Source organism: Haliaeetus leucocephalus, unplaced genomic scaffold (assembly GCF_000737465.1).
Source record: "Haliaeetus leucocephalus isolate CR32 unplaced genomic scaffold, Haliaeetus_leucocephalus-4.0 Scaffold451, whole genome shotgun sequence".
Classification (NCBI taxonomy): domain Eukaryota; kingdom Metazoa; phylum Chordata; class Aves; order Accipitriformes; family Accipitridae; genus Haliaeetus; species Haliaeetus leucocephalus.
This window is the reverse complement of record NW_010972887.1, coordinates 2871744-2896770: the sequence shown is the minus strand read 5'-3', so window position 1 is coordinate 2896770 and position 25027 is coordinate 2871744. Positions and strand designations below refer to the sequence as shown.

General features: G+C 37.5%; 1 protein-coding gene across 1 annotated transcript in view; it reads right to left on the bottom strand.

Annotated features, from left to right (window-relative positions):
* Positions 1–25027, bottom strand: part of MGAT5 (mannosyl (alpha-1,6-)-glycoprotein beta-1,6-N-acetyl-glucosaminyltransferase) — an 80320-nt gene that overhangs the window by 31066 nt on the left and 24227 nt on the right. The window contains exons 5-10 of the mRNA XM_010575133.1: positions 15910–15981; positions 14662–14823; positions 12803–12972; positions 11764–11898; positions 5377–5510; positions 36–169 (exon numbers count right to left, since the gene is read on the bottom strand). Coding sequence (XP_010573435.1) covers positions 36–169; positions 5377–5510; positions 11764–11898; positions 12803–12972; positions 14662–14823; positions 15910–15981 — 807 coding nt within the window. The remainder of the gene's footprint in view (positions 1–35; positions 170–5376; positions 5511–11763; positions 11899–12802; positions 12973–14661; positions 14824–15909; positions 15982–25027) is intronic.

Here is a 25027-nt window from a genome sequence, read left to right as displayed (position 1 = left end):
AAATTTGCTTAAGTATATGAGTATAGAAAACTCACCTTCCAGAAATTATCTACTTTGCCATAAACGAGAGATTGATTCTGCCTTTTGATGTCATTAATGTGTTTAATGTCACTGGAATTCAGATGCTGCTCTACCACAAATCCAAGGAAGCTGTTATCCGGAGTGTGAGCTGTAAGAAATGGAGCATATTCAAAACCTTTTCAAGTATCAGTTAATGTTAGAAAAGCATGAATGTTGTCAGAAAAGTAGGTATAGGGAACATATTATTCAACAGATCACTTCCTTCACACTCATACTGAGAGATACATTTGCTTACTTTATTATTGAGAATACTTATTATTTATTTTAAGTCCTGCTGCATATGTCTACTAAAGTAAGCAGTTATTTTCTGGCTTGTTTCTGACAATAAAAATTTTGTAGCTGGACCGAGGCCAATGATAATGATTTTTTGTGTGCTGAGCTTTATCTTATTATTAGAGATAAGAGAACCGGAAGAAATCCAGCTTGACAATCTCAGAGATGCAATACCAACAATTTGAAAAAAAAAAACCCCTGGATTTATGCTTGTTAACAAAGCTGTATATTGCCCAATGTCACAAATAAATTTTAGTAAATTTCTTGGGTTCACCTCCTATGTTGGAAGAGCTAATTCCAACCATTCAACTCACTGCATATTACATTTCCATGCTAATTACAAGCCTACAAAGTCACACTACACAGATCAGAATACAAATTTCACTGCCTAATTCACTCAGATAGATCTATCATAAAATATTGAAAGGTGACAACTGAAGTTGGCAAAATTGTCGTTAATCCAACGCCCAGACAAAAAAGTGCATACAAAGGATATGCAATTTACTCCTAGTTTTCTGTATTATTTTTAGCCTCTGTTGGTCTTTTTCCAGCAGTGATATCCAGCAATACTAGCCACTGTTTTCCTCCTACAAAGACACAGACCTATAGGCTCATTAAAACTAAGGTTTTTTGCTGTTTTGTTTGGTTGGTTTTTTTTTTCTTTTTGTAGGCAGGGTGTTTAATTCCAGGGATGGACTGCAACATTCAAGGCTTCAGGTAAAAATCCATCCCTACGATATAAACATTACTCCAACATGTGGGATTTTTGCACCTCTCTAAAAGGTGTCATAGCCTCACAAGTTTACATAGGAATAGGCTGTAATAAGCACTACGATCTCCTCTATAAGCCTCCCTTTTAAATTCTGGCACACAAGCTGGTAACTTCTTACTAAGTGCATTTTGCAAAGTTAAAAAAACCCAAACCAAAAAAACCCCCAAAGACAACACCCCAGGCAATGCTAAACCTATAGTCAGAGTTCTAAAAAAAAAAAAAAAAAAAAAAAAATTTTATTGCAATTATGAGGTTTTGCTTTTTGATTCCTGAAAATCAGCCAACTGGATAATGCAGTAGAACAGAGAAACCATACACAGTGTACACTTCCCTCTGCCATTACATTTAGTCTTTCAAATGACAATTACTCTTTTTCACAAAAAATGCCTCAGCAACAGCTAGGCACTCACTTAGACCCAAGGACTTCTTAGAATTTAGCACAGCAAATGGCACGTTGCAAATATGCCTGAAAAGGGGCATTTTTCCATCCTTTCATATTTTTGGATGAGAGACTGCATTCAAAGGAGAGGCAAGGCAGTACACACTCAAAAGCAAAATAAACCTTTGTTAAAGTTAGCACTTAGAACTGGTAGAATTCAGTGCCTCAAACATCACTGACAGGAAGCACTCACATGGATTTTTAAGCAAGATCAGGCAGTTTTAAAAGTACTAGTGCTGTTATTTTGCATAAAAGAATTTAAATAAAAAACATAAAAGGGGGAAACCCCCCCTCATGCTTCTGGAAAGCCCAGAGAACAGTCAAGCATTTGGTAATATGCCACAAGTTTGAATATGGCTTGCTTGTTGTTCAGTAATAATTTTCTGCCCTTATAATCAGAGTTCTCAAAACATAATAGAGTCTGGGGATCTTGGGAAGCTGTCCAGGGTTCCAATCTGTCATGAAATCTTTACTGATGCATAACATGCACTTTTAATCACAATGCCATAAAGATGGTGTTATCTCTGCAGCAGAAAACAAAAAACAAAAATAAACTTTAAACATCACAAAACATGCTGACTCTTCTGCACCTGGTACAAAAAGAAGCAAAATCCTTGAATAATCTACAGCACTGGAATCACTCATGCTTCAGAATGAGTTTGCTTGCAATCTAGTTACCACTTTTCCTGCAAAGGAAAACCTGCAGTCATTTCCAGTAGTAAAAATTGGAAATGGTTATTTATTGAAATTCCAATATAGTCATACTCTTCTGAAAATTCATTATGAAGTGATTTGCTCTGAACAAGAGACTGTAACAGTAGTCTATACTGCCATAACAGAGTTCTTCTGTATAGAGGAGATTTACTTTCTTCTGCAATCCTGTCGTGGTTTAACCCCAGCCAGCAACTAAGCACCACGCAGCCGCTCACTCACTCCCCCCCTACCCAGTGGGATGGGGGAGAAAATCAGGAAAAGAAGTAAAACTCGTGGGTTAAGATAAGCACAGTTTAATAGAACAGAAAAGAAGAAACTAATAATGATAATGATAACACTAATAAAATGACAACAGCAATAATAAAAGGATTGGAATGTACAAATGATGCGCAGGGCAATTGCTCACCACCCATGGATCAACACCCAGCTAGTCCCCAAGCGGCGATTCCCCGCCCCCACTTCCCAGTTCCTATACTAGATGGGACGTCCCATGGTCTGGAATACCCCGTTGGCCAGTTTGCGTCAGCTGCCCTGGCTGTGTCCTGTGCCAACTTCTTGTGCCCCTCCAGCTTTCTCGCTGGCTGGGCATGAGAAGCTGAAAAATCCTTGACTCTAGTCTAAACACTACTGAGCAACAACTGAAAACATCAGTGTTATCAACATTCTTCTCATACTGAACTCAAAACACAGCACTGTACCAGCTGCTAGGAAGACAATTAACTCCGTCCCAGCTGAAACCAGGACAAATCCCAAGCACAAATACAGGCTGGGCAATGAGTGGACTGAGAGCAGCCCTGCAGAGAAAGACTTGGGGGTGTTGGCTGATGAGAAGCTCAACGTGACCCGGCAATGCACGCCTGCAGGCCAGAAAGCCAAACGTATCCTGGGCTGCATCAAAAGAAGCGTGACCAGAAGGTGATTCTCCCCCTCTACTCCACTCTTGTGAGACCCCAGCTGGAGTACTGCATTCGGCTCTGGGGCCCCCAACATAAGAAGGACATGGGCCTGTTGGAGTGGGTCCAGAGGAGGACCACGGAGATGATCAGGTGGCTGGAGCACCTCTCCTGTGAAGACAGGCTGAGACAGTTGGGGTTGTTGAGCCTGGAGAAAAGGCGGCACTGGGCAGACCTTATAGCAGCCTTCCAGTACCTAAAGGGGGCCTACAGGAAAGCTGGGGAGGGACTTTTTCCAAGGGCATGCAGTGATAGGACAAGGGATAACGGCTTTGAACTGAAAGAGGGCAGATTTAGATTAGATGTAAGAAAGAAGTTCTCCACTGTGAGGGTGGTGAGACACTGAAGGAACAGATTGCCCAGAGAGGCTGTGGATGCCCCATCCCTGGCAGTGTTCCAGGCTGGATGGGGCTTTGAGCAACCTGGTCTAGTGGAAGGTGTCCCTGCCCATGGCAGCGGGGTTGGAACTAGATGATCTTTAAGGTCCCTTCCAACCTAAACCATTCTATGATTCTATGATGATTCTGTATTTCATGGAGGGGGACTGAGGAGTGCACACACAGAGCACGCAGCTGTACCACAAATATTCATGCAACCATTTTCCTCAAGTGCATCACCACTCTTGGTGCTATCTTAAACAGGACCTCATACATGAATTTCTGAACAGCTGGACTACTTAAATACAGCACGATTGAGCTTTCATCTCCTTTTCCATTTAGGACATAAACCAATAAATATTAGCAAATCATGTGGATACGGAGCAAGCTCTACTTACTAATGTCCAGACAGAAAATCTGCAACCACTTCCAAGTCACATTTCCCCACCACGCGTTTTGTTACTTGCTTCGAAACAACTGTGAATGAAGTCTTTTATCTTTTGAACAACCTTCACTTATATTTCTCTGGAAAAACTTGCACAGCGAATGCTGACAGACAAAATATGCCTCTCAAGAATTTTACAGGGCAACTGAAATCAAAAGCATGTCAACCAGACAGCAGCATGTATAATTCTGCTATGAAAAGCAGGAAAGTTTGAAAGACTTGACTATGAAGTCTGATGAGAGTGAACAGTGCATGCCCTGGCCTTAGTCTCAGACAGGGACCACCACCAAACTTTGGAGGTCAGGCTGGTCACTACCAAGTGTTTCTTTACAGAATTGGGCTGAGAAGTTGCTGCACACAACAGCATGCACTTTCCTCTTTCCTAAGTCTCATTTACCCTCAAGCTAGCTGGCAGTAGTGAATCTTTCTGCACCTTTCAAAGGTAACAAACTTGAACTACTACTACAACATGCAAGAGAAAGATCCTTTGATTCTAGAACCTAGCGCCATAAAGTCAGACTAGGGCTAGAGCAGGTCACAGTAATCATTTAATCTGACCCAATTTATAAAGAATTTTTTTTTTTTTTTTGTTTGTTTTTTTTTTTTTTTTTTTTTTTTTTTAGGATATTTAACAATGCTTCAAAGATCTACAGCAATGCTGAAATCTACTACTTGTTTTTCAATAGCTTTGTACACTGCTGGCAAATAGATGTGAATCAGTTCAGGATGCTCACAACATGAAAATAAGCTAGGTGAAAATTTTGAGAAATCCACAAAAAAGTAGACACAAAAAATGACTTTTGCTGAGTGTTAGCTTATTAATCCTGAACACAAAGAAAAAGCGAAGGAATTGTGCTGCTCAGTTGTTGAGGGGAAAAAAAGCAGAAATACAACAACATAGTTAACATAGTTACAAACTTCAGTTTAACATGATGAAATGCAGGAGTGCAGTTTGTAAAAATGCAATCTAGCAAGTTCCTCAAAAACCTATCACTCCATAGCAGGATTTGAGAAGGCAAAATTAACAAAAGCAAACTCACTGACACTTGAAGGAAAAGCCAACCACCACCTTCCACGGGTACCCTAAGACTAAAGTTCCCTATCATTATTTATATTATAAAGTTGCTACTGTTATTTTCTGATTACTGGACGGAAGCATGATAGAGCTTTTGCATAGACACTTACTGACACTTACCATTCTGCCCATTTAGCAGTTGCATTTTATTAAACCGTGAACTTGTCTTTCATAATACAAAAATTCTTGTCAATGACAGCATTCCTTTTTAAAGCTCCAAATTCTTCAAAAACACAGGGATACTTACGGAACATTGTATAGAACTGCTGTGGATTAAGGTTCCACTTTCCCCATGGTGTCTTGTGGCCTTTAGACTGGGCATAATGGGCATGGTTAAACTCTGGTTCAGTTCCAAAGGAATCCAGAACTCTTAGCATACACCTAAAAGAAAAAAAAATAAATTACTGTAGGTACACATGCATATGTATATATAAGCATGTGTGTGTACATATACAAAGTTACGATAATGAAGAAGGTATGTTTTGTTTTTGTTTGCAACTGTGGATGATTTATAAACTGAAGGTAAATTTTAATTTCAAACATTTCTGTTCATATTACATTCACAAAGACATTATGATCAGCAAATTCAAGGATATATCAGACATTCAAATAGCAACCCTGGAGCTTATTTTGGGTTTCTTTGTTCTTACAGAACGAAGTTATGCTTTAACATGCAAGTAGAGCTTATGGGAATGCTACTGTAGTCACCTACATTCCTGGGGCTCTGAAGTAGAATTTAGGCAGAAGAAAGGATTCTTCATCTTTTTTCTAATGTTCTCACCCATTACCACAAAATCAAATGCAATGGCCGAGGGCCACGTGCCAAGAAGATCAGAGCAGAACAGTACTTTGTCTTTAGACAATTGTATTTATTCTCCAGGTTCTGACATTTGGGTCAATTAGACCTACTGAAGAAGCACTAAAGACAGTTTAATTTGCTGAACACTTGCAGTCAAACAGATCATTTATTTGTTTATAAAACATTTTGTCACAGACTTTTGAAGAAACAATATAAAAGTCAAACGTCTGCAACAACCAGTCTACAACTGAGAGAAACCTTGGCATTGTATTACAAAGGGTCTGGGATGAGAGAATTGCACTCAGTCCTTTATTTAAGCTCCTATTAATTCCTTGAAAAAAAATTACTTCATTTACGAGTGGCTCCTTACAAAAAAGGGCCCATAGTACATGAAAGGCAGAAAAAGTCTCAGTATGAAGAAGACAGCATACATTCTAGCATACAGATTCTAGAAGTTATGTTTCCAAAATGCAGCCTGCCAAACCTTTAATATGGCTTGGACAGGAACTTTATGGCCATCATACTATTGGCTCCACTGCAAATGAATTAGATTATATGGCTCCAATCAACAAAATTTTCAGAAAAAAGTTATGTAGTATGGGTTCCTACATCATGTGCCACTATATTACAAAGACATGAACTCTTATCACTGCACATTGTATCACTGGGCTTGTACATGCCAAGGTGCAGACACAACCTCATGGGTGGCAGAGAAGGGAGGCAGCTGCAAAAGTTACTATTAAAAATGGTTATATTTCCCAGTCTTCAACATTTCCCATGCTCCAACCCCATATACATTCTGTCCAGTAAAACACCAGGATTTGGCTTTAAAATGGGAAAGAATTTAGCCCATTAGTGAAAGAACTTAGCTCCAAGCATTTTTCAGCTTTAAAAGATGAAAGAATTTAGTCCCAAAAATACATTTACATATTTATTATATGTTGCTCCTTTCTCTAAAGTATCCATTAAATTGGCAAATAGAAAAAAAAAGAAAACCAGCAACTTTTAAACTCTCATATGAAATGTTACCTTTGTATTTGAAAGTACAAATAGAACAAATTTCCTTTTTTTTTAATCTTTCAGAGATCTTCCAAGCAAAAAGAAAGTCAAAATATACAAGGCATTATGATTCACCAAACAACAGAGCTGACAGATCAGTTTCTGTGCAGTGTTTTATGTCAACTGTTCTCAATGAAAATATTTTACAACAGTGGCAATTATCTCTGCATCATACAAAATACTCCAGCAGGACCAAAACAACTTCTGCACTGATGAATCATTCAGTAATAAAAGCCCTCTTATTTCTTGGCAGGCCTTAAAACAAAATTCTTATCAAATATACAGCTTTTGGCCAGGTATTTGAGTACAGGGAAATGAAAAATGGGTGAACGCTACTGAAAAACTGCAACATAACTGGAGTTTGTCAAAGTGTATATGTAAGGAGCACTACATCGCATGTGATCATCTCAAAGTGCTTTGTTTCCTCTCTTTTTCCTGTATTCAGATGTAAGGTATGTAGCACTAATTGTTCATGGGGATATGCGTAACTATGTCCAATACACACAGGGTCTCTGAAGCAGGACAGGAAATGTGATGCAACAGAAACTAAGCTAAATCGGAAAGAAGGGAAAACAAGAAATATTTATATCATTCGGGCATAAAATAAGTTGGAAAAGAGAAAAAGATCACAGCAGAAAGTGCAAGTGTGTGCAGAAACGGTATGAGAGATCAAAGGTTCAAGTGGTGAACCTAATCCCCAAAATGCAGCAGAAAAGAACTGGTAAAGTAAAGATTTAAAATTTAGAAGTGAATGTAATTAATGCCAGTCATGCTGAACTGGTATTTTAACATATGTACAAATGCCTCAATTGTCTCCCAAGTACTATATTCTCCATTTGTTTCACTTAGTGGTTTAAATCTCTTTCAACTGAACTATTTTAAAATGAAAAGTTTGATTTTTGCATACAATATTTTAGCATTTCTAAAGTGAGATAATTCATTTCAAAAATGCAAAACAGTATTTTTTTTTAAATCAGGGATATATTTTAAATAAAATCTTAATTTAGTGTGATTTTAACTTCAATTTTTACTCCATTCTCCCTTCCTTCCTAAAATGTCCCCTAGCTTTAGCCCTGAAGTTGCAGAGAATTACAGCATGCCTTGGAATTGGTGTCGGACTGATTAGTCTATTCACTGACTAATTAAAAAGAGGATTGGTGGGTGGCAAACTGCTTATAGAAACATCCATATTAAAGTCTTCTTTCTTCTAACATATTAAAAGTGAGAACTTTGGGTCTTATAAAAAACAAACAGACAAAAGTAACCCAGGATTATCACCATTTTTAAAGTGAGCATTTTTCCATAAATATTGGGCACAAGCACAATCTTAACTGGGCTGTCCTAGTGGAAGTATTTATACACATTTATTCACATCCTTCTCCCTCCTGAGGGTATAATTTTTCTCTACTTACACATACTTCATCTTTGTTTAAACAAGCAATGCTGTCCAGCAGCACCCATCGCTGTCAGTAACTAGTGTTTATGCCAGCATAAACGGTTAAATAAAGGGTACATGTATGCCAGTGGCTGCAGACATGTTCCTGGGAGCAAGCTGGTCAAAACCCAACCAGTTCTGGTTTGGGAGCTCTGTAGGTGCACTGAGCTCAGGCACAGCAACGTGCCAGCACAGATACATGGACGCCAGACTGTTTTTGGCTTATGTCCAGCCAGCTCAGACCCTGAGCGGCTCCTATCTGCCTGTGGAAATCCTTGAAGACACACTCATTAACTTTCAGGCCACTCAGTACTTGCATTTAAAATGCAAAAACTTTGTCAGAAAATAACCCTCCTAAAACAGATGTATTCTAGAGAACATGTAAGAAGCAGGAATGTTGCTCTTTTTTCAGGATAGCTGTCATGTTAATTTATTTCAAGAATAAAGCCAGCTGGATTTTTGGCATATGGGAATGAGTCATTGCTAGAGAGACTGTAGAAAAATGAAAAAAATACCAGATTCTTACGTGCCGTATGGAGGATGCGGGTCCTAAGAAACGCAGTGAGCTGCACTCATCAAACTGTATCAAGCTACTAATTTTTATGTTGCTTTATTGCACATAAACTGCATTCAAATATCCAGACTTCAGAACTGAAAAATACAGCATGCCCAGGCATTCTGCTTGAAAATAAGGTGCACTCAAAAATGAGATCTGTTTTCCTATATTCATGCTATTTACAGCACCAATTATACCGCAGATAAAGCATCTGCTACCAAGAGTCATTGGTGCTACAGATCTCAGACGTACAGAACAGTATTTCAGTTGTTCAGAAATACTCAACCCTCAGAGCAGCAGGGTCATTCTTTTGAGCTAGCAGTTCTAGAAACCTGATTTTAGTTCTAGAAACCTAAAAATTTCCTCAGGGCTCAAGTTCACTCACAAAGATTATATACAGCACTCTTACCAAGAGACTGTTCTGAAGGCAGAGGTTTATTCTACCACTCTATTCCAATCTGAAGTGAATAAACAAGTTTTAATTAATTTGCATTTGAGTCTGGTCTGCATAAACCAGACTGAGCCGACCTGCACATATCTGCTGAAAAACTATATGGCACAAAGCAAAACACTTCTTTCAAGACAAAGAATTATTCCTACTGACATTAAATACAACTAAGAAAGCAAAGAATGTAAAGAACAAGGGCTATAAGGCAGCTTTATTTGTGATAATGTTTATTTTAGTGGAATGAATTAAACAAAAACATATAACTATGCTTTATACTGGACTTAGTAGTTTTAACTTAATATTTTAATGACAGAATTTATGAGGTAACTCATGATGCTGAGAAAAAAAAAAAAGATTGCAAGAGGATCCTCAAATAGGAGATAGCATGCCTGAAGCTATGAATTAATTCTTCTGTTCTAACCAATTCTGGTAGCCTCTGCTAGACTCTGGACCCTGTTTTGTACACTGAACTTGAGAAATAGTATCAAGTAATTAGAGAGATGCCCAACAGATGCAACAAGTTTGATGAAAGGTCTATGAAACCTGAATTATAAGTAATGATCCAAACTCCTAAATTTATTTTGAAGAAAAGCAAATTGAAGGAAAAGCAGTATATAAGATATTCTAGAGGCTAGCAGAGAGGGGAAGGAAGTAATTTATTCCCCAGAACCATATTAGAATAAGCAGTTATGGGCAGTTTGCAAGAAATCAGGCCAAGAAAAACACTTTAAAGAAAAGCTTACCAATACAAAACAATGGCTGGGGCATCTTTTGCAGTCTTCAGTAAAAGATCAGGCAAAAATCTCTCAAGAAGGACAAATACATCCGATCTACTTTTCAGCAAGGCTATGGACTAGATGAGGTCCCCTTCCATCCCATGACATCCAGTATTGTAGAAGACAGGCATTAAGTAATTTTCTTCTTCTTCAAAGGACTAACAAAACCTCCTATACTATCTAAGGTACTTATTTAGAGTTGAATTAAATTCTGCTTTCCTAAACCAGAAAAAGTCCATCATTACTACAAATTAGGAATCAATGAAAAACAGATTGACACTTAAGATTTAATGATACATGAAAAAAACCACGAAAAATTGAAGAGCTCATCTAATAATCTCAATGTCATGGTGTATTTCCATATCGTCATTACAGAATATACCAAATAGGAAATAGAAAGCAAAAAGGGAAGAAACATTTTAAATTTACAAGTATGTTTTTATATCCTGACCACAATACTGTATGGGATTGCCTAGTGACAATTACATCTGGCAGACAGACAACCAACTGTAGCTCAGTGGAAAATGGGATTATCTTTATTAGCAGGCTCCAAAAAAACAGAATATCCGTTTACTCCTCTGCTTCAAAAAAAGAGATTAAGAGTAATCTAATCTGCAACGTTGATCATAGTGCTCTCATTTAAAATTATGCTGAAAAGACCCAATGCTCTAGAAAATCCTGAGGTTGCAAGAAAACAGTTTTTCTGCCTGCAGTGAACACCTTTCAATACCTTCCTTCAAGTAGGATTTACTGGACTTTACGGCTCATGAAACACAGCTAATTTGATTAGGTATAGAAAAATCAAAGTCAGTAATTTAGATTTGGTTTTATTTCATGCTGATATGTATTCGTACAACACATGGGAGGCTTGCTAATTTAAAGTTATTGACAAAAAGAAACGTGGTTCTAAAGCTGCAGACACTAAGAAGGCTGTACAAAGTAATTTGTTCTGACCGCCATCTTCCATTTCTAATGGAAAGATGTTTATAGATTACAGAAGCAACAATAACTGCAGTTTATTCTTTAGACCTACCCCTGAAGACAAGTCTCTGCCCAGCATCTTAAGGAATGGAACAGAAAAAATTGCATTGCGGTTGTGGGGCAATAGAATTAGAATAGATGAATCTCCACAATCATTAAACCAGTACAGCTACAAACACTGACAAGCAAAACGTGCCTTTGGTATTCCAGCTAAACAACAAAATCCAATAATCTCTCATCTTATCTACTAATTTACAGAACAAAAGGTGGGGCAGGGTGTGTAAAGAAGGGAGGGAAAGAAAGACAAAGACGATGACTCAACAAGAAAATATAATTCATGAAGATTAAAAATGCTTGAATCCAAGAATCCCAAACTTGCTGGGGGGGTACAAAGATGGCATGCAACAAACAGGTAATAGCCCCTTTATGCCTAAGAGTGAAAGAGAACAGAGAACCACATTTTCACTTTTAAATAAATTCAAATTCATGTGAATGTACGCATTTCAGTATTTTGACATGTGTTATTCAACAAAAGCTCCTTCACAAAGCAGTTAAGAGGTCAAATAAGCGTTACACTTACTGGTAATGTACCCATGATGGACCAAGGGTTTTCTTAAACTGAGTGAGTCCCACAATATCAATGTAAATGAGTTCTACAACTTTATCCCCCTGGGTAGGGCAGCCAGATCTGTTACCTACAACCTTCTTCATAATCCTAAACAAAGAAAGAAGGAATATGGAAAAGTATTACTTTCCAAATACCTTGAATAGATGCTGTAACAATATTTATACCAATAATTCCCCTTTCCAGAAAAGCTTTACTCTTGTCTTTTCCAAATCAGGAACCATGTAAGAACATTCAAATGCTAAAGATGCTCAGCTTTTATTAAAGTAATGTTTATACATCAGTAAAGCACTAATTTTCACTAAAAACCTCATCTAGTTTAAACGAGAGTAATATGTTTGGAATGTTTAAAAATAGTTTGCTTTGAAATTATTTGAAATATTTTCTGACTTCTATTGACAGCTTTATAGTATAAGAGCTCTCTGTAAAATGATGCTGTCATGTTTGTTATAAAAAAAATGAAAGCTACAGAAAAAGTGTACATGCTTAAGCTTAAAACAGATGTTTTATGCCTAATGCTGAACTAGTATGCAAAGCAAGACAAAAATAAGTGAGGTAGCAATTTGACCTAACATAAGCAATTAACTACATCAAAAATAATGTGTTTAAAGGATTTAAACTTTTATTTTAAAATGAGATACTGAGTGAAGAATAGCAGAAACTGAAGAAGAGGACACAGAATTATGCTAGTCTGTAGCATTTCCTATTGCAGCTGGTTAAAGCACCTGGAATGCTAAAGAATAAGCTGCTTAGTTTGAATTTTACAGCATTCATTTATGAAGTCTCAGGAGCCTGAAGCTACAATGAAAACACATTACCCTTTTCACAGCACATACACTTAGCTCATGAAAATAATCTTATCATCTGTTTAGTGAATTATCACTTTCATTTTATGCTTCAAGAAATTATATACTGTTAATAGAAGCTTCAAGAGTCTACAATTCTTTTTTTTTTTTTTTTATTCCAGTTTCAAAAGTGAAAGTAATCTCCTTACTCCTTGAGCTCTGCCAGTGAAGCTGAAATCCTGATGTCATGGCCCAGTAAGTAGAGAGATGTAATTAAATCACTCCACTGGACTAATTCACCAAGTGGGCCACCGCTAAACGCATTTTCTGCAATCTTGAATCCAGATTCTTTCGTCAAAAGCCCCAGATGAACAAGAATCTAGAAAGGAAAGTCATATGTTAGAGTTCTCGACATTAAACATGCAACTATTATACCTCACAGCATTTTTTCTTTCTATTAAATTCCAACTATGGCCAAAAAATCAAACAAAAAAATCCAACACTCCCACCCTAATAATTTAACTTTGCAATGGATCTCTAGAACAGTAATTCTAAGAGCGTTGTTTTGCACTATTATCTGCCACCAGATCAGTAATTAAACAAACCCCCAAAACTGGTGTTATACACAAAATAATCTGTAATTCTGCACAGCAAGTTGTGGCTTACATTAACTTATTTTGATTGAATAGCCACTTATATTCTCAAGTAGGATATACTTGCTTATGCAAGACAGTATAGTTCAGGATGCTGTTGTGAACAAGCCATTAAGAACTTAAAAGACTGCATAAGAGTAACAGGATGCTTTCCGAACCTCTCCTCTCCATGGCCACTGGAGGAGAGTTTTCTCTGTAGTTCCTTGAAATCTGTGCTTGCCTTTCTAAAAAAGCACAGAAGCTGAGTTCCAAACACTGCTACATACCGGGACTATTATTTGAGTGTGGGTACATACAACGCCAAGCATAAAAACTTCCAAACACCAAAAAACTTCTCCCTCACTCTTTATAAAGAAGCAACATTCATAACCCCATTTTGTTCTAATCTCTTGCAGCTCCCAGAATTGAACTGGACATATTAAAATGAAATCATCATATGTTTTAGAAGAGCAACTTCAAAGGACTTTTAAAAGCAAAGAATAAGCACTAGAGCATCCCATGAAAACTGCCTGTGCAGTACAGTACCACTTCTGTTTATTCTTGAGTTTATGTATTCTCAGATGTTGTATTTCTTCAGTGAAACAGGCTGGAGGGCTGCTTGAAATAGAAGGGCTTCTCCTCGACAGAAGATGAGCCTACTCGAGGACTGTGCTATGTGACAAACATTAGAGCCACAACATGGAGCCTAGACCTCATGCAAAAACTGAGAATCTCAAGCAAGGAGCTGAGCTGCAGCCAGCCACACTCAAGAGAGGGTAGAAACAAGACTGTGCATGGCCTGCTGTCACTCAGGACTGCCTCCAGTAAGAGCAAGGCAGGAAGGGAAACCCATTGTTGTGTTTACAACTATTGCCTTTACCTTAACTAGTTGACATTATTAAAAAAAAAAAAAAAGGGAATTAAATAAAATAGAACTTTTCACTTCAAGAATCTCATGGTTTTTAAATTGAAGTCAACACAGGAGGTCTAAACTGATCCAATCCAAAGTTGTGGTCAACTTTAAGTCTACTCAAATTTAAACAGAAATACGCCATTTAAAGTCTCAATTTTGGACAAAAAACATGTACAATTGTTGTTTTTATGACTATGTGAAACACTCTAATGTCACCAGCTTGCAGTAAATAAACAGTTTCTCCCTTTAGAAACTTCTACATAGTCTCTATTCAAAATTAAAGAGGGTAGAAAACTTACTCAAAGATTGACTCATGGAAAGTATATAAAACTATTTGTAAAGCAAATACCCAATGTAACAGTAATTTCAAACAGCGAAATACTTCTTGAAAAGAGGCACAAGTATAAATACGATGCCTTTTAGACATATTTGGTATTTCCACTCTGAAGTAGCTTCTGGAACAAGAAGCTTAAAAGAGCCTATATGACTACAAATGGCAGGACTGAAAAATGTTTTCATCTACCTTTTTTCGTTTTCTCTTCTCCAAATTTTGTTTTTCTGCAAGTGATTTAATTGCTTCAATCCAGGTATCAGCCATTCGTCTGATGCGTAACATCATCCACCTGAATTCCTCATGTCTTGACATCATTTTGTAGAGATTATCAAAGTTGATCCGAATTTCAGCCTTCAATTAAAGCATTAAAAAACATTAATTATTCTTCAAATAGTGTACTTTCCAGAAGTGAAAAATCTTGTCAAATGTGAACTCTGTGCTTTACATTCCTCATTAAAGAAAAAAAAAAAAGAGACACTCCTAATGCTAAAGTTGTGGTTTTAGTTCAAATATTTCAGATATCTTTAAATAGACATTTCTAAGCCACATAAATTACTGTTATTTTTATTAGTAGTATTGGTAGCCCCAGAATATGTTTGCAATATTTCACAATGTATTTTTTTCTGCAATATAACATATGGTTTTGTTCATGTGCTTCAAAATGAGGTTAAAGTATCTCTAACACACAATATAAAATCAGAACAGTATGCTGAAGATTCATGTATATCATGAATCTTCCAAATACAAGGAATTGTCCTATTATACCATGAAGGAAGAAACATTACTAGAGTATAAATTTTAAAGGAAATACTCATTTTAAAACTAGACTGATCTAAGAACAACTGGCCTTACAAAATGAGACACACTATGTCTAAATTATGTAAGCAATGTTCACATACAGCCCGGAAATTATCTTAAAATACCTAAGTGCTACGTAATAAGGCTACAATAGTTTGGAAACAACTCTGCATACTGTAGAGCTTTTAAAGGAAAAAAATTAGGAGTACTCAAAATGTTACTACAAAAAATGAAATGTATATAAGCCTCTTCCGTTAAGGCATTTTTATATATAAGGCCCGGATTTATGGGACAATAAAAATGGACAGTTTCACATATGGTCACTCAACACTGGTGAACAGTCTATGGATTTTCAATTCTTCTCAGTATCTGTGTACAATATTTCATATATTTAAACAGAAAAATGTTTTTAATGGAAATCTGCAACCAAGACTGCAGCACGGTACAATGACTGGAGAAAACACACGATGGATGAGCTACATATACACAGCCAAGGATGCTTCCCTTCAGTTTTGAGGAACTGAGGAATAAAAATGGTAAATTCTAGTCTTATTAGCACTTATGTGGCCCAGGATTCCAGGATCTTTTGCATGAATCACAATTACTGAATTATTTCTCATGTTTTAATGTTGTTCTTACCACTGTTTTTTGATCAGTTTCTTCATTAGAATTTTTTGCTCTCCAAGGTAAACGAGGACACCAATTTTCAACCTGTAAAACAATCACATGAAAATAAATGATTCTATTCTATTTTCAGCTGATCTACCAAAGTCTCTCACTGCCTTTATATTACACCTTTCTATGGCTTAAATAAGGCATCAGCTGATTAGTAAGCCACCACAAGGTAAAACTGCTTTTTTGAAGAAAAGCTTAAGACGACTTTTTGCAATTCAATACTATTTTAACCTTGCAAATTTGCAACCAAAAGTCATATTTAGATATTCGTTCATGATAATGAATACAGGAGATAAAACCCTTTCAAGACAGAGATCAGCTGTTAAATGCTCTAAATACAGTTTCTCTGAGCAGTTCCTAAATGTTTTCAAGAAGTACTAAGTTTTTTTAACTTCTAGACCTTAAAAAAAAAATACATATTTTGGAACATTTCCCATCTCCCTAGAATATCTTTACAAAAAGGCAAAGCCAGAAAAACCCCAAGGATCAAAGTTCTACTTTGTAGCAACCTAGACAAAAAGCTGAAAGAAAAATAAAACCAAACCCACCCTATTTGAAGGGTATAAGTAACATAATTATAACATAAGTAACAATATCCACAAGTACTTAATAGCTGTAATCCTTAGAGAAACATAATCAGTGCAAATGCAATACTTCCACTATTGTCTAGTAGAAAAAGTACAACAGCTAGTAGTTAGGGAAGAAACAGCAAATGCAAGTCACTGAAAGCTCCTGTGCTCTCCCTAGGGATCTTGCTTGTCCTGTAGAATCTTTATTATTCATGTGCCTTAAGAAATTAGACCATTCGCATTTCAGAAGAAGGAATCTCACTGTTGGAGGCAAACCCATGAAACCAGAAACATAACTGTACTGCGAAAAGGGAGAAATGCAAAAATTTATAGGCCAGCTAAGATACCCCATCGCTACTGATAAAGTTCACAAGACCCAGAGAATTAGAAGTCAGAGTTGCTCTTATGGTTCCTCCCATCATAGACCCGTCAAAACACACAGCCTAATCATGCTGCAGTTAGCCTGAAGCATTAGAGACTAAAAGCTTAAGATCATACCAAACGATTGCCTAGAAGACCAATCACATGAAAATAAGTTATCAGACATCATAACCTCATTAAAAAGAAGAAATGTATCAAGCTTAGGATCCTCAGACAAATTATATAAAAAGCATTCAAATTAAATGCTATGACCCAATCTACTCAACGTATTTAATACAACATTTGAAAGCAGTGACTTGATCAACCTTGTTTGAAAACATCTGATTCTTCAGTGGTCTCCCACTCTGGAAACATACTAGAAATTATAGAAATTAAGAATCCTAACTTTTACTAACCAACCTAAGCTGTGGAATCACTGGTAGAAAAGAATTGCAAGCTCCATATTACATATAATGCACAGTCCCAATCTCTCTCTCTCTCTTTTTTTAAAATAGTACAAATAATTTTGAATTATTCCTAGCATTAAAACTGATCTAAATTAAGATATGATATTTCAAGGACTACTGTACGTGCCCCTTCTCTGGCTTCATGTATTTCACACTGCACCATCAGGCTTCCTAAAGGAATTGAAGATTTTTCAGAGCTGCCAAGGACAGTTAGCTGCATGCCTCACTGACTGAAACCCAAATATAGTTCTTTTGTGCTTTTAGAAGTCATCCCTCTAGTCTAAATTAAATTACAGTAATTCTAATCACAAATAAACACTTAAGGAGTAGACTCAAAATAATATTAGTGTACACAGTTGGCCTAGCACTCATTTTTCTTTATTGATACTTAAGTCAGTTCCTCTTTGCATTGGAAAGACCAACTTAACTCACCAGAGGATTTTTAAACCCATACTCTTCAAAGTATGCCAGTTGTTTTGTTATTTTCAGTACCGATAAATGCACTGGGGAGAATGCATAGACATTCTGTTATAGAAAAAGGAAAGAATTCTGCTCATTTTTATGAGCCAATGGCTCACAAAGAGCTGCTAGATTGGGAGGATAATAATTAACAAGGATGCCAAGAAAGCAAAGATGGAGCAAACCTGGTGTACCATGGGAAGGGGAAAGAAGAAAAAACCTTATTAATTTAACGTATTGACACATGGAAAGCGGGGATGGAAAGGCAAAATACTGGATGTCAAACTAGCCAAACTTTAATAGTGAATTTCTTGGGCAAAAAAGACCAGGGGTATATATGCCCCTAAGATGGAAACATTATGATAGCAAAACCAGCCAAAATGCTAATACAGATTCTGTTGTTCAGAACATGACTTAAATTTGCAGATAATTAAAGAATCAACTTGAATTAATAGCTCATGGTTCCAAGCGAAACTGAGAGGCAAATCAGAATATGATTAGAATGATGGCAGAGGGCAGAACATGAAAACACTCAACACTGAAGCTCATGCACCAGAAGACACTTTTAAATCATAGTAGATATTACCAGGCAGATACAGAGCAAAGAAAGCAGAAGTGAAAAACTACAGCAGGGAAGTTACACAAGTCATAACATCCATATTTAGAGGTGCCTAGTACTCAAGAAATATCACACTTCCAACAAAACCAAGGTTTTCAGAGAAAACAGAGGTATTTCCCTCCATCTCTGGTTCTTGCTTCCCTGTTTAGTGAGAGCAGCAGATGATCAAGAGTCTATATATGCTTCGGTGAAAGGGAGAAGGGTTTCAACCTATGCAACTACACAAGGTATCAAAGACTTCAGAGACAGCCTTTGTAGAACTATTGGAAAAGGAAACGATAGCATTGACAGGCTTCTACTACAGAATTAAAAAGCGTGCTGATTTGATGTTACTTATACAAGATATCTAGCAGGCTGCTAAGTTTTATTGCTGCTTTCCTCAAAAGCCACAGCAATTGCATTTTTATATGCATTTAAAGTAAAAAAAGCTTCCAGTTAACCGTGGTTTTGCATTGCACTATGTAAAATTAAAGTCTACAGCAGTACAAAGCCTCAGTAAAGACTGCTTAAAAATCCTGTAAAGAAATAGTACTCAATATTTTGTGTCAGAATTAAAAGCAACAGTTTGCACTAACCTAGATGAGTAACAAAATTAACTTTGTGTTCCTCTCTATTTAGCCCCATGTAATGATACACAGCAGTGCAGAATACATACTATTTCTGTTGCAAATAATTTAAATAATCAAACTGTTGGCCTTTTTCAAGACAACCGCTTTCTGCTCTTTCCTTCACCCTTTCATTACTTGGCCTTCCTCTCTTGCCCAGTGTACCAATATTCAATCTGAGCACTTAACCACTTCCTGTCCAGAACATGCAATCTCTCACTTTTAAGCCTAGGAACTACCTCTAATTGCAGCTCTTGGCAGGACCTACAGTTTCATGAGAACTTCAGATGACCTAGAAAGTGGGTGGGTGGGGTTTTTTTCTTGGTTTGTTTTTTAAATAACCAAGTATTGCCACTTCGGCAAATCACTTCAGGGTTTCTCATAGAGAACACCACAAGGATGCCCACAACTAAATATGAAACCTAAGTGGTTAAGTAATTTTCTTGGTTGCCTTGCATGACCCAAATATGGCCCACAACAGCAATGCTAGCTGTACTCATCATCTCTGAACAAGTCCTGCAGCTGCTCTTCTCAGATTCAGACTATTAACCACTGCCATGGGAACTTCTCTGAAAACAGATAGGTGCTATAGTTATTGAAAAATGCAGGAGGATGCCTAGGAAATTATCTTTTTCCCAGCAAATACCAGTGAAACCTTAATCAACTTTTCTCAGACTTACTGATGTAAGGTAAGTCAGGTTTTATTTCAGTGAGTACTGACTTCCAACTATAGATGTGGGAGAAAGGTAGGTAAGGAATGTCTAAAACTGCTCAGATTGACTTGAGTGGAGGCCTTCAATCTCCTTCGTCTTGTGTGACAAGTAAGCAACAGTGATGCAAGCTCTGTGAAAAAACCTGGTGCCTGGAACTTGCTTTTCTCCCCTTGCTCCCAAATTGCCTAAAGAAGCCCTGTCAGCTTTCATTGAAACTACAAGGGATTAGGCAGAGATAGGGCAGGGAACGTGAGGGGAGGAACTGGGGACTTTGTTTTGCAACACATTTTCTGGAAGCTCCTGATACAGAACGGGGTGACAGGGGAGGGGAACCTGCTTTGGTTGATAACTCATAACAAAAAAGTTTGCAGAAAATGCAACAGCATTAAAGCATAATGTGTCCTGCACCAGGAATATCTGTAATTAAATAACATGTAGAATGGGAAAAAAAGCATGTGCGTGTGTATACATACAAATGTGTGTATAGATGTGTATGTATATCGTTATAAACAGGAACATGATATAGCATGTGCTAAGGTTGCAGCATGCAATTACAAATCTGGTATTGTTCCATTCATATGCGACTTTTCTCTGTCATTGGCAATGACGACAGGAAGGATTATGATATCACTAAAGTGGGCCTAGATGAAATCTCCATCAGAAATATACAAATACTTCAGCTTTGTATTTGTTTAGGTACAGAACAGCCACATGCAACCAGCCCTAAGTTTGAGCAAGGGGAAGGAGGGCAGTGGTGTTCATTTGGATCCTGCTCTTCAACTAGTTTGAGTTTCATTTGATCATTTAAGACTAAACACAGAAGTTGTCTCCGAAGAAGGAACCAGGACTCTTCTTCCCTCTCTCCAGGATAACCTTCCTCTCACTGTGTTAGCATCAGTTCTTTCTCTAGCTTATTCTCTCCATAGCAACCATTACACTGTCATGCACATGATTTAATAGGAAGCATGTGATATCAGACTGCAGATTAGCAGTTAGAGAAGATTGCTGGGAAGCAGCAACTGCAGATTTGAAGACTAACCATTTTTTGGATGAGTGATATAAATGTTAAGCTATTATTCAGAACACATTATATTTACCTTTGCACTATCATATTTTTCAGTAAGATCAGTTGTACCTCCTGTACCTAGTGTTGAATTCAATGCCAATCAAATGCAGTAGGTAGTCTTTGATCATGCTCAAGAAACTAGGTCCACTTGAGAAGTCAAGTGTTCCCTACTTGGTTTGAATAGCAGTAGACACAGCACTGTCTAGAGTCTATGTAGCTAGCTCCAAAAAGTTAGGTTGCATGGTAGTTTAGAAGTTCAAAATTTAAGTGCTACATGATTCCAGACATTAGTGAAAAGTCGGTGTTTTGAACCAGGGTCTGAATGCCTAGATTCTACTTAAACTGAACTCAAGAGTTTCCCTAGTCCATTATCATAGACAACCCACTCTCACAGCAACTTTATCTTTTCATAGCTTACTGCTAAGTGAGTCAACACACACCAAAACACCCCAACAAACCTAAGAAATTCAAAGAGTATGTTTTATAGAAGCCTTGCAGGTATCTGTTTCAGTAACTCTTCCTCAGAAACACACTGAAACTAAAGGGAAGTCAATATTGCAGCACTCGCCTATATTACAGAGAAAGTACTTCAAGCACAGTTGTAAGAACCTGGCAAACATTTGTAGCACCGGGGTCGTCTGAGCATCTTCCAAACCGAATGAAAGTATACTCTGCCAGAAGCTCTCCACATCCAAAACTTCAGGAAGTCCTTTATGCTTTTAAAGAGCCACAGTAGGAGTTTAATAAAGCAGAAGCTGAAGGGTACTCTCTCTAAACACCTGGGATAATCTTCATTTTGGAGTCTTCCAAAGGGCAGGTGCAGCCCATCTACAGGGAAACTAGAGCAACTTTCTTTGCACATCAGGTGAACGACATTATTGCTCAGTGTACTGCTATCCATGGTGAAGTGCTGCTATTAAGTATCTTGTGTCAGCCCTAGAGTGGGAAATAAAAAAACCCAACAAACAGTGCTGCAACAGCTGGTGAAAGAAGGTGCATCTTTAAATTTATTAGGCAGTATGAAGCCAGGCAGAGAAGAGAACTCATAATGTTCACTTAGAAAACCCATTTGAGAATTTGATACGGAAGAACTGCTCCCATTGGGAAGGTAACTTTCTCAACTCCTATAGAAGCTGTAATACCTATATTTTGTTTAGCATTTCCTCAGTGATAGGTAGTCATTTTGAAGGTGCTACAAAATCTGTGGTGTGCAAGATGACTGCCTGCCTGTTCAGTGAAATGGAGGCGTGTACAGGGAACTTTGGCTTTGGTTGTTTCCAGAGGCAATCTCAAACATCGGGTGTTAGGTACCCACAGTCCCAGTGACACTGCAGCACAAAATTTTATACGTAACCATCAATCAACAAATGGTCTTTTATCTAACTTCAGTTATGCGCACTAAATTTGATTCCTCTCTTACAATGGCATCTACGGCTTTTCCAACAAGACAGAAAAAGACTAATCCCAGTTTTTAAAGTGACAGAAGTAGAAAAGATAACTGAGCCCAAATCACCCAAATCCAGGCCAATATACTAATGGATGATTTGGGGACAAAGTGCTATCATTAGCATTTCACTTTCTTAGGAACACGTTAAGATGACTAAAGAACTTTGAACTTTTGCTGCTTTACACTTCAGACAACAATACTATTTTTGTCAATTTTCCGAGTATTTCCATAGAATTCAAAGAAGCTGGTTTGATGTTTCATTACACTGAAGAAATGCAAATCATTAACTCACCTCAATGTCAGAAATTAGCTTACGCACACAGCAGAAGTTGTGGAAAGGGGACTTCCATCCAGACATGAGCAAACTGCAGTAAACTACCAAAACCACAAGGATTTGAGGAACCTGTATAATTATGATTCCCAGGTGTTTTCACTAAAATGTGCCTCAGACTACAGCTTGCATTCTGGAAACAAACCCACATTCAAAATCACCTTCAGTTTGTATTTTTCTGCTTTATCCCTCAAAGCAAATTAACAGTGTAAAGAAAAATACTCCTGCAACCAAACCATACATTCTGTTTCCATCAAGTCTGAAGGACTGAAAGCATGAATTCTTTCTAGTGGTATACGCACAAAAGCTACAGGAGTCTTGAAGGCTAGTCTTTGAAACAGTTTTAGTCTTTTGAAGCATTGGATCCACTTCCAAGGTGGGTACCTAAAATTACTCTTGCACCTGAAAGGCAAGCTCGAGATCCCAAACCTGGTATTTTAATGAGATCTGCCCAGCTCCAGCGGGTAAGCAGCAATGTAATGAATGACCCCTGGGCGGTGGTAGCTTGCACCACAGCTACTGGCTGACTAGCAGGCACAGCAGCAGTCCCACTCCCATGTGGCAGGCAGTCCTCTCAGAGAAAGCACGTATCTAGATAAAGAAAAGGAGTGATAAGACCCCTCCACTTTTTTCTTTTTTTTAGTTAAGCTGGGAAGCTGTATGAAAAATTCATTTTCTAGAAGATATTTTTAAAAGCTTTATTCTTCAGCTCCAAACTGACATTTTGCAGTGAAATACATTTTTGTACTGTCTAGAAATTAATTTTTTCACATTTCATTCCAGAGGCAATGCCATCCATGAAAATTATAACTGTGCCAGTGACATTACAGCGTTAAACAACTGGCTTTTTCATAACTAAATGCTAAGTTTAAAAAGGAAGTAACTCTTCTCAATGGGCAAGTTTGTATCACGGTTAAAATGAAACAAGTCCCAACTATTCAGAAACCTTAGAGTTAGCTTAACTTGCTTTTCAATTTTTACTACTTCTAATCCCTGTCTTGCTCTGTTATTCAAGAGAATGTAGGTCTGGTTTTGCTATTCAGGCCATTTATGTCTCCTCCAGTCTACAAAGGCTCCAGCACAATTAGTGTTACGAAGACTGCACAGTTGCATATCATCCACCAGGAGTGATCCAGTGCCTGCAGCAAAACAGCAAGACAGAAGTGCAAAAACTCTTGCAGCTTTTTCTGCAAGTCTGTACAGGGGACAACTTTAAATAAAAAACATAAGGCTGAACATGCTGGATTGCTTCTTGCTTTCCCTCTGCTGCCACACTCGCCTCCCATTCTGCTCAAGCAGCCAAGACACAAGAAGAGAAGTGGAGAAGAGCTGTTCAGCGAGTTGTTCTTATGTCTCCTGTAGAAGTGACATCCAAAGCAAATCAGATGAGGCAGAACTGCTAATACTTGAACTTGTACAGGCTCTTCAGAAGAGAAGACTTGGGGCAGCCTGGATTTTGACTGCACTGCTTCTGTTTTGCAGACACACATGGTGGAGACATAACAAGGGCACGTGACAGATACACAAAGAGTGGGTTTTATTCCAAGCTTTGTTTCTAAACCTTTGCATAAACTGTGGGCAAGTTACTTTGTGTCTCTGGTTCTGACCCATATTACACACCAAAATGTAGTATTTCAGGCTCCTTTGTTTACAAGTTTAAAATTATATTACAAAGAGTGCTAGATGAGTGTAATGTAATACCCTAACTGAACTGCTTCAGAAGAAAAAAGTAGATCTCAAAAGAGTATGAAAGAGCACAGGCGTTTTGTCACTAGATTGTACAGGCGATTTTAAGAGCAAAAGTAGACATATGCACAATTTGATGCATATTCTCTCTTTTCGAACTGAAGTTGTGCATCATTTGATGTATGTATTGCCTTCTCAAACACAGCATGTGTACAGAACCATCTTACTCCCATACTGTAACCTTAAAGTAAAAAAGAAAAATCTTAACAGTAATATGCTTCCAGTACCCTCATGCATTTTAATATTTTAAATCAGCAATTCTGACTTGAGAGGTCTGTAGACACATTTATCATTCAGCTGTGCAACCACACTATAAACTGTCAACTCTTCATCACTGTCCACTTGACAAATTACTCTCGCAACAGCATTTCCAAATTATCCTTAGCAGACAACACACCTCATAAATCCACATCATTGTAGTGTTATTAGAATTTCACTTCATGCTTGCATTCGCAAACATTTAAGCTTTCAACCTCTGCTGCTGGGCATTAATCATGGAATTAATCACAGGATTAAGAATACCAAATTTAAACTCAAGGTTAATAACATGTTCACCCAATATTAGTTTTACATTCTGTCATGGGAAAACACTTTAAAAAAGAAAGTACAAGACCTTTGACTGAAGTTACCAACTATACACATAGATTGATTGTACTGTTGTTCCATCATGAAATGAGAAGTTGCCCAAATTCAATACTGC